This window comes from Pristiophorus japonicus, unplaced genomic scaffold (genome assembly GCF_044704955.1).
Source record: "Pristiophorus japonicus isolate sPriJap1 unplaced genomic scaffold, sPriJap1.hap1 HAP1_SCAFFOLD_1257, whole genome shotgun sequence".
Lineage (NCBI taxonomy): Eukaryota > Metazoa > Chordata > Chondrichthyes > Pristiophoridae > Pristiophorus > Pristiophorus japonicus.
Genome location: NW_027250923.1, coordinates 5,001 through 15,116, shown reverse-complemented (window position 1 = coordinate 15,116; position 10,116 = coordinate 5,001). Strand labels below are relative to the sequence as shown.

At 48.0% G+C, this 10,116-nt stretch overlaps 1 protein-coding gene across 1 annotated transcript; it reads left to right on the top strand.

Moving 5' to 3' along the window:
• The first annotated feature begins 9,112 nt into the window (after positions 1-9,112).
• Positions 9,113-9,982, top strand: LOC139242223 (glutamine amidotransferase-like class 1 domain-containing protein 3, mitochondrial). Its single transcript, XM_070870283.1, has 2 exons — positions 9,113-9,297; positions 9,641-9,982. Exons 1-2 carry the CDS (start codon positions 9,187-9,189, stop codon positions 9,965-9,967), a joined length of 438 nt encoding a protein of 145 aa, XP_070726384.1. The 5' UTR covers positions 9,113-9,186; the 3' UTR covers positions 9,968-9,982.
• Positions 9,983-10,116: the final 134 nt, after the last annotated feature.

Below are 10,116 nucleotides of genomic sequence, written 5' to 3'. Positions count from 1 at the left end.
GCGCTGGTGGGGGACGCGGGACACGCGGCGGGCACCGACTCCTCCGCGGAGGGATGTTGTTCCCCCTCCGCCTCATTGGGGCGGTGCCTCTTTTTGTTCCTGGGGGCGCGCGGAGTCAGGGAGACCTCCATGTCTGCCGAGGCCTCCCGCTCCGCCCCCCCCTTTTCCTTTTCTTGCCCGCGCCTGGGCCCCTCTGTGGTGGTATTCAAGGGCCCGGGCACGGGCTCGGGGCACCCCGCGCTCGCCGGTGACTGGGTTGGGCTGAGCGCGGTGGTCAGACTTTCCGGCGCACCGAGGGGACCCGCCTCTAGATGTTTCTCCTTCTTCCGCGCCTTCTTTCCGCTCGGACGCTCTCCCTCCCCCCCGCCGGAGGCCCTGAAAACAAAGGCCTCCGACGATGCCCGCGCACCCATGGCTCCCGGCACGCGGACGCAACTAGGGGGAGGGGTGGCGGCGGCGCCAGCCTTGGCCGCCTTCGGTGGTTTGGCGGCCTTGGAGGCGGGGCAGTTCTTGCGAACGTGCCCCACCTCCCTGCAGGCATGGCACCGCACGCCGTCCGACGTCCAGAAGACGCGGTAGGCAGTCCCCTCGTGCACCACATTAAAATGACCTTCCGTCGTCTCCTCCCGCGCCAGCCGGACAAAGAGCTGGCGGCGGAAGGAGAACACGTGGCGCAGGCTGTTCTCCCTGAGGCCGAGCGGTATGGGGTTGATCCCTGACCTTACCTCCCCCAGTTGTTGTAGGTGAGGGAGGAGGAGCTCAGCGGAAACAAAGGGCGGGACGTTTGAAACGATGACCCTCTGCGCGGTGGCCTCGAGAGGGTCCACCGGCAGGAACGTCCCGCCCACCGTGAGCCCCTTTTCAAGGGCCAGGGACACCGCCCGCTCCGACCCCAGGAAGAACACGGCCTTCCCAGACATCTTGGAGGCTGCGACAATGGCCGAGGGGCCGACTACCCCAGCCATCGCCCGCACGCACTCCTCAATGCTCATTGTGGGGTGAGTGTAGCTCCTGACCCCGTGTTTCCTGGTTATAAGTCTGAATGGTGGCAGGGCAGCGGGTGGCGCAGGAGGTGCCGTGGATGTGGACACCGCCTGCGCATACGTCCTTGCTGGCCCTGCCACCGGCGTGGATGGGGTCGCCATCACGGGGTCCCTTTAAGGGCTACACCCACCCCAAAGTCACAGGCCTTAATGGTCTTTAATGGCCTCTTATGTTAACTGAGCAGAGGAGCCCTTAACGAGGCACCTCTCCCCTCGTTGACAATTGGGGAGAGGCCTTGCTCCCTCTGCTCAGTTGTCTTAATTGGGTTTTTTTTTTTATTAATTTGGAAGGAAAGGGTTCTCAGAGAGAGAGGGGAGAAACAGAGGGTAACGGAGAAAGAGAGAGGGGGGTGGGAAGGGGGGGGGGCTGCGAGGGCAGGTCTCCCCTCGCAGCTGTGGGTGGGTGCACTCCCCAGATGGCAAAACACAAAAGTCTTTGGGGTGGTCTTCAAGTGGGGGGAGAAGATGTCTTCACCTGGGGTAGCTGGAGCCACCAGGCACTCCTAACGATCTTTAATTGGGTGATTGATGACAATCTTCAGCCTGGTAGCTCCAGCTATCCCAGGCTAGGCAAATGTGGGGGGGTGGGGGGGGTTCCAATTGTGGGGGGGGCCCAGTTGTAAGCACGGCCCCCACGCACACTACCACACACACACACACACACCCCCCGCGATGTTCCGGCCCTCAGTGGTCTTCTTTCCTCCCCCCACCGAAACAACAAAGTCTTTTTGGGGAAATGCACCCACACCCACCTGTAGAATGTAGAGTCTCCCTCCTTCCACACTGGATGGTTGTTGTGGTTTTTCCCCCTCTCTCCAACTCCTTGCAGAAATGATAAAAGTTGATAAAGTTTTCTGTTCTCCTCCTCTCCCTCTGGGTAAAGTTGGTGTTGAAGCCCCTTCCTTCCTTCTCTTCCTGGGCTGGTCTCAGGGCTCTCCAGGCAGGAGCTCAAGTTGCTAGCTGCTTCCCTCACTGCTCACAGCTTCTACTGAGCAGGACACGCCTCCACTGCTGCACAATTGGTCCTTGTGCATGAATCCCAAAAAGTTAGTTTGCAGGTGCAGCAGGTAATCAGGAAGGTGAATGGAATGTTGGCCTTCATTGCGAGAGGGATGGAGTACAAAAGCAGGGAGGTCCTGCTGCAACTGTACAGGCTACTGGTGAGGCCGCACCTGGAGTACTGCATGCAGTTTTGGTCACCTTACTTAAGGAAGGATATACTAGCTTTGGAAGGGGTACAGAGACGATTCACTAGGCTGATTCCGGAGATGAGGGGGTTACCTTATGATGATAGATTGAGTAGACTGGGTCTTTACTCGTTGGAATTCAGAAGGATGAGGGGTGATCTTATAGAAACATTTAAAATAATGAAAGGGATAGACAAGATGGAGGCAGAGAGGTTGTTTCCACTGGTAGGGGAGACTAGAACTAGGGGGCACAGCCTCAAAATACGGGGGAGCCAATTTACAACCGAGTTGAGAAGGAATTTCTTCTCCCAGAGGGTTGTGAATCTGTGGAATTCTCTGCCCAAGGAAGCAGTTGAAGCTAGCTCATTTGAATGTATTCAAGTCACAGATACATAGATTTTTAACCAATAAGGGAATTAAGGGTTACAGGGAGCAGGCGGGTAAGTGGAGCTGAGTCCATGGCTAGATCAGCCATGATCTTGTTGAATGGCGGAGCAGGCTCGAGGGGCTAGATGGCCTACTCCTGTTCCTAATTCTTATGTTCTTATGTTCATTATTTACACTAACAATAACAATGTTATGGTAACTAAGATGCCTAAAATAAGTGAACATGGAATAGTCTCGTCAAATGAATAACAGAAAGCTAAGAAAGGCCCTTGTCATCCACGAGCTTATTGTGGATGGTTGCATCGACATCATGGCCCTGACAAAAACTTGGCTGAGGGATGATGACACTTTACTCTAAATGAAGCCTCCCTACCTGGCTGTACTTTCTATCACTTGCTCCGCTCAGACCGCTGTGGTGGCAATGTGGCTCCCAATACCAAATCACACCTTTGGTCTGGCCCCCTACTCCTCCGGTACTTTTTCCTCCTTTGAGCATCTCACCTTATTGCACTCCTCTCACCTCTCATTTAAAATTCTCGTTCTTTCCCACCCACCCAAGTACCATAAATATTTTATTACTGATATTTCTTCACTGCTTTCATTCTTCAGCCTCGGCACCGAGCGACTTCTCACCTCAGTGGTTTCAACCTCCATCTCAATTCATCATGCTCTCTCTCCTCTGAGTTCACTAGTCTCCTAACTTCTCTTAATCTCTCCTTCCGCGTAAACTCCACAACCCATACTCATGGCCACCCCCTCGACCTCGCCATCTCTCGTGGCTTCGCTACTCCCATCATGTCAATCTCAGACAAGGCCATCTTTGACTACTTCCTCATACTGCTCTCCACCCACATCTCCCTTCCACCCCATCTCCTAACCCTACCTCCTTCTGTGTCCGCCTCTGGAAAAAATGCCCTCCCAATTCTCTTACAACTGCACTTACGAAATCCCAACTGTCCAGCCTTCGGCCCTCCATTCACCACAATATTTCTGCAGCTACCGATCTGCTCAACCACACCTTCACCACCACCTTTTGATGCCCTAGTCCCTATTAAAACAATTACTCTTTCTCCCCTGGCCATTCCTCCTGGTACAGCCCTCACCTTCACTCCCTTAAGTCCAAGGGATGCAGACTTGAACGGATATGGCAGACAACTGGTTTAGCCATTCACTGCCACATCTGGCTGGACCATATAAAACATTATTGGGTCCTGCTCTCATCTGCCAAAATTGCTCACTATTCCAGAATCATTCTGGAATGCAAAGATAAACCCCGGCTTCTATTCTCCACGGCTAACCATTTTCTTAAACCCCCCTCCCCTGTCTCCTCCACCCTTACTTCCAACAACAAGTGTGAAGAGCTCATGGACTTCTTTGTCTCTAAGATTGAGACCATCTCTTCAGCTGCCTCTGCCACTTGCTTTCCTTCCCCTAGTCCACCGGGCCAGACTTCCTCTAAGGTTCCCCCCTGCCCTAGCACTGAACTCACATCTTTCTCCAGTTTCTCTTCAATCTCCCCTAATGACCTCTCCATGCTCATCTTGTCCATGAGAACATAACATAAGAAATAGGAGCAGGAGTCGGCCATTTGGCCCCTTGAGCCTGCTCTGCCATTTAATAAGATTATGGCTCATCAGATCTTGTACTCAACTCCACTTCCCTGCCTGATCCCCATAACCCATCACTCCCTTTTCGTTCAAAAATCTGTCCATCTTCACCTTAAATATATTCAATGACCCAGCCTCCACAGCTCTCTGGGGCATAGAATTTCACAGTCTTATGACCCTCAGAGAAGAAATTCATCCTCATCTCAGTTCTAAATGAATGACCCCTTATTCTTAAACTATGCCCCCTTGTACTAGATTCTCTCACAAGTGGAAACATCCTCTCTGCATCTACCTTGTCGTGCCCCCTCAGTATCTTATACGTTTCAATAAAATTACCTCTCATTCTTCTAAACTCCAATGAGTATAGGCCCAATCTGTTCAACCTTTCTTCATAAATTAACCCCTTCATCTCAGGAATCAACCTAGTGAACCTTCTCTGAACTGCCTCCAATGCAAGTAAATCCCTCCTTAAATAAGGAGACTAAAATTGTACGCAGTACTCTAGGTGTGGTCTCCTTCCTCTACAACTGTACAGTTGTAGCAGGATTTCCCTGCTTTTATACTCCACCCCTTTGCAATAAAGGCCAACATTCCATTTGCCTTCCTGATTACTTGTTGTATCTGCATACTAACTTTTTGTGTTTCATGCACAAGGACCCCCAGGTCCCTCTGTACTGCAGCATTTTGTAATCTCTCTTCATTTAAATAATAATGTGTTTTTTTATTTTTCCTGCCAAAGTGCATAACTTCACACTTTCCCACATTATACTCCATCTGCCAAATTTTGGCCCACTCACTTAGCCTGTCTATATCCCTTTGCAGATTCTTTGTGTCCTCCTCACAAGTTGTTTTCCCACCCATCTTTGTATCATCAGCAAACATGGCTACATTACACTTCCTGCTCCCTTGACACTATTCCCACCAAACTGCTGACCGCCCAACTTCCTTTTCTGACTCCCATGTTAGCTGACATTGTTAGCAGTTCTCTCTCAGGTACTGTCCCCTTCTCCCTCAAATCTGCCGACCCTTGAACCCTCCATCTTTGCAAACTACCACCCCCTCTCTATCCTCCCTTTCCTCTCCAAATTCCTGGAACATGTTGTCAACTTCCAAATCCGTGCCCATCTATCCCACAACTCCATTGTTTGAATCCCTCCAGTCTGGTTTCTGCCCCTGCCACAGGACCAAAACCGCTCTCATCAAAGTTACAAATGACATCCACGCAATATTAAAGCAGATAGTAGAGTTTCTACAAGTACATAAAAAGGAAAAGATTGGCTGAAGTAAATGTTGGTCACCTAGATGAGACTGGGGAATTAATAATGGGGAACAGGGAAATGGCAGAGACATTGAACAAATATTTGGAGCGGTCTTCACAGCAGAAGACAATAAAAACATCCCAATAGTGGATAATCAACGGGCTATAGGGAGGGAGGAACTTAATACAATCACTATAACTAAAGAAGTAGTACTTGGTAAAATAATGGGACTAAAAGTGGACAAGTCCCCTGGACCTGATGGTTGCAGAAATAGTGGATGCATTGGTTGTAATCTACCAAAATTCCCTGGATTCTGGGGAGGTCCCAGTGGATTGGAAAACCACAAATATAATGCCCCTATTTAAAAAAGGAGGCAGACAGAAAGCAGGAAACTATAGACTGGTTATCCTAACATCTGTCATTGGGAAAATGCTGGAGTCCATTATTAAGGTTGCAGGACATTTGGAAAAACATAATTCAATCAAGCAAAGTCAGCACGGTTTTATGAAAGGGAAATCATGTTTGACAAATTTACTGCAGTTCTTCAAGGATGTAATGAGCAGGGTGGATAAGGGGTAACCAGTGGATGTGGTGTATTTGGATTTCCAGAAGGCATTCAGTAAGGTGCCACATAAAAGGTTACTGTACAAGATAACAGTTCATGGGGTTGGGGGTACTATATTAGCATGGATTGAGCATTGGCTAACTAACAGAAAACAGAGAGTTGGGATAAACGGGTAATTTTCCAGTTGGCAAACAGTAACTAGTAGGGTGCCACGGGGATTGGTGCTGGAACCTCAACTATGTGCAAAGTTAAAGCACATGGGATTGGGGTAGTGTGCTGACGTGGATTGAGAACTGGTTGTCAGACAGGAAGCAAAGAGTAGGAGTAAATGGGTACTTTTCAGAATGACAGGCAGTGACTAGTGGGGTACCGCAAGGTTCTGTGCTGGGGCCCCAGCTGTTTATATTGTACATTCATGATTTAGACGAGGGGATTAAATGTAGTATCTCCAAATTTGCGGATGACATTAAGTTGGGTGGCAGTGTGAGCTGTGAGGAGGATGCTATGAGGCTGCAGAGTGACTTGGATAGGTTAGATGAGTGGGCAAATGCATGGCAGATGAAGTATAATGTGGATAAATGTGAGGTTATCCACTTTAGTGGTAAAAACAGAGAGACAGACTATTATCTGAATGGTGACAGATTAGGAAAAGGGGAGGTGCAACGAGACCTGGGTGTCATGGTACATCAGTCATTGAAGGTTGGCATGCAGGTACAGCAGGCGGTTAAGAAAGCAAATGGCATGTTGGCCTTCATAGCGAGGGGATTTGAGTACAGGGGCAGGGAGGTGTTACTATAGTTGTACAGGGCCTTGGTGAGGCCACACCTGGAGTATTGTGTACAGCTTTGGTCTCCTAACTTGAGGAAGGACATTCTTGCTATTGAGGGAGTGCAGCGAAGGTTCACCAGACTGATTCCCGGGATGGCGGGACTGACATATCAAGAAAGACTGGATCAACTGGGCTTGTATTCATTGGAGTTCAGAAGAATGAGAGGGGATCTCATAGAAACGTTTAAAATTCTGATGGGTTTCGACAGGTTAGATGCAGGAAGAATGTTCCCAATGTTGGGGAAGCCCAGAACCAGTGGTCACAGTCTAAGGATAAGGGGTAAGCCATTTAGGACCGAGATGAGGAGAAACCTCTTCACCCAGAGAGTGGTGAACCTGTGGAATTCTCTGCCACAGAAAGTAGTTGAGGCCAATTCACTAAATATATTCAAAAAGGAGTTAGATGTAGTCCTTACTACTAGGGGGATCAAGGGGTATGGCGAGAAAGCAGGAAGTGGGTACTGAAGTTGCATGTTCAGCCATGAACTCATTGAATGGCGGTGCAGGCTCGAAGGGCCGAATGACCTACTCCTGCACCTATTTTCTATGTTTCTATGTTTATTTACAATCTCTATTAATGGTTTGGATGAAGGGACCAAGTGTCATGTAACCAAGTTTGCTGATGATACAAAGATGGGTGGGAAAGCAAATTATGAGGAGTACACACAAAATCTGAAAAGGGATATAAGTGACTGGGCAAAAGTTTGGCAGATGGAGTAGAATATAGGAAAATGTGAGGTTATCCACTTTGGCAGAAAAAATAGAAAAGCAGATTATAATTTAAATGGAGAAAAATTGCAAAGTGCTCCAGCACAAAGGGACCTAGGGGTCCTTGTGCATGAAACACAAAAAGTTAGTCTGCAGGTATAGCAAGTGATCAGGAAGGCAAATTGAATGTTGGCCTTTATTGCAAGGGGGATAGAGTATAAAAGCAGAGAAGTCCTGTACAGGGTATTGGTGAGGCCACACCTGGAGCACTGCATGCAGTTTTGGTCTCCGTATTTAAGAAAGGATATACTTGCATTGGAGGCTGTTCAGAGAAGGTTCACTAGGTTCATTCCGGAAATGAGGGGGTTGACTTATGAAGATAGGTTGAGTAGGTTGGGTCTATACTCATTGGAGTTCAGAAGAATGAGAGATGATCTTATGGAAACATATAAGATAATGAGAGGGCTGTGTAAGAGAAAATTGGCATTCGGGGTTTAAGCAAAATAAGGTTTAACGTGCCGGCTTCTACATTGGCTCAGCAAAAGGGGCAGAAGGTTTGTGGCTGACCTCACATTCTAACCTATTGCAGCACCAAGGACCCAGAGGCCTCTGATTCAACATTGATGTACCAAACCACCAGATAACATTAAGGTACGTCCAGTCTGACAAGATAAGACTCTGTGAAAAGACTCTAAACAAACTTTTAGGCACCATGTACGATCAGCAAATTCTAACCCAATGAGGTCATCCCAGTTAAGATCAGAGGTTGCCTTGAGATCCTGGTCTGTCATATTACTAATATTACTAATACGGTAACCCAATTAGAGATCGAGGGAGGTCGTACCGGGGGGGTGAAGGGATCTATGAAATGTATAAATGATGTACAATTTTGCTATTCAGAGAACATCTCCACTCACAGACGGCTGTGATGAGAAGTGTTCCCGGACGTCAGTAATTAAAGATCGTTATACCTTGCCATCCGTCTCCATGTAATAACTTCGAGGGCTGCTACACGAGTTGGGACGAGCATCGACCCTTTATATCAAAGGGCCCGCTCGTGGGAAGAGAAGCCTTTCCTTTTTCCCCTTCAGGCTGGACATGATGGATGCAGAGAGGATATTTCCACTCATAGGGGAAACTAAAACTAGGGGGCATAGTCTCAGAATAAGGGGCCGCCCAGTTAAAACTGAGATGAGGAAGAATTTCTTCTCTGAGGGTTGTAAATCTGTGGAATTATCTGCCCCAGAGAGCTGTGCAAGCTGGGTCATTGAATATATTTAAGGCTGAAATACAAATTTTTGAGCGATAAGGGAATAAAAAGTTATGGGGAGCGGATAGGGAAGTGGAACTGAGTCCATGATCAGATCAGCCATGATCTTATTAAATGATGGAGCAGGCTCGAGGGGTGAAATGGTCTACTCCTGCTCTTATTTCTTGTGTTCTTGTGTTACTTGCCAGAGGCATCGTTGGTAAGACCCTCCCCTCGGTGGGTACCGCCCTCTTCATGACTACATAAAGCGCAATGACAGCGTGTGTAAGCTCAGGTTCTGTTCAAACCGATACCTCGTATTGGTGCTGTGTGCGCTCCGCTCCAGTCTGACTATGGGGAAGACGCGTGTGGCTGTGATCCTGGCGGGCTGCGGAGTCTACGATGGCACCGAGGTGCACGAGTCCTCGGCAGTGATGGTTCATCTGAGCCGGGCTGGGGCAGAGGTACAATCACCTTCGCAACACATCGCAAAAAAATTCCAGCCACCTCTCATCTGAAATTCTTTCCACCCAAACTTATGTTTAAAATATCTTTCCTACTTTGCTTCTTCATTAACATTCGGTTAACATTTCATCTTTCTATCCTAATGTCTTGTTGAATATATCGTTCGACTTCCGTGTTTTATTTTATTTCTCTTTCTGTTCGGTTCCATCTGCAATTGCGTCCCTTGCAGTTTGTGTTTCCCCTTCCTGTGCAATGCACTTTCCGCCGTTAGATGCCTGTTTGTTATACAATCTATGATTGTAAAATACGCTGCTTTTAAATACTTGTCCCACTTTGTTCCAGGTACAATTGTACGCCCCCAACGTGAACCAGATGCATGTTGTAAACCATTTGACCAGCCAACCGACCGAGGAGGTGCGCAATGTGCTGGTGGAGAGCAGCCGGATCGCCAGGGCCAATATCAAGGACCTTGTCCAGCTGAGTGTCAATGACACAGACGCGCTGATCATCCCAGGTAAATGTTCTGATCTGCAGTCTTTCACGCTCGATCACTTTTTAAAAACCAGTCTGGACTATACTAAAATCACGAAAGATTACAGCAATATATTTCCCTCAAAAGTTTGCTGTGTCGAATATATTGACATTCTATATAATTCTGTTTTGCCATAATTATGTAGATTTCGAATGCCCTTTAATTCTAATGTACTTTGAAACATCGATGTAGTATCACGTTTCCAGACATAGGAGTCTCTGTTTAAAAACTTCTTCCGTGTGGCAGCTGAAATCTCTGTCAAACATTAGGGATGTTTCATATTTCC

Bases quoted from the DNA above. Each gene is read 5' to 3' on its own strand.
- LOC139242223 (XM_070870283.1), top strand. From the start codon at position 9,187: ATGGGGAAGACGCGTGTGGCTGTGATCCTGGCGGGCTGCGGAGTCTAC. The intron at 9,298-9,640 runs GTACAATCACCT...ACTTTGTTCCAG, and splicing joins TGAGCCGGGCTGGGGCAGAG to GTACAATTGTACGCCCCCAA.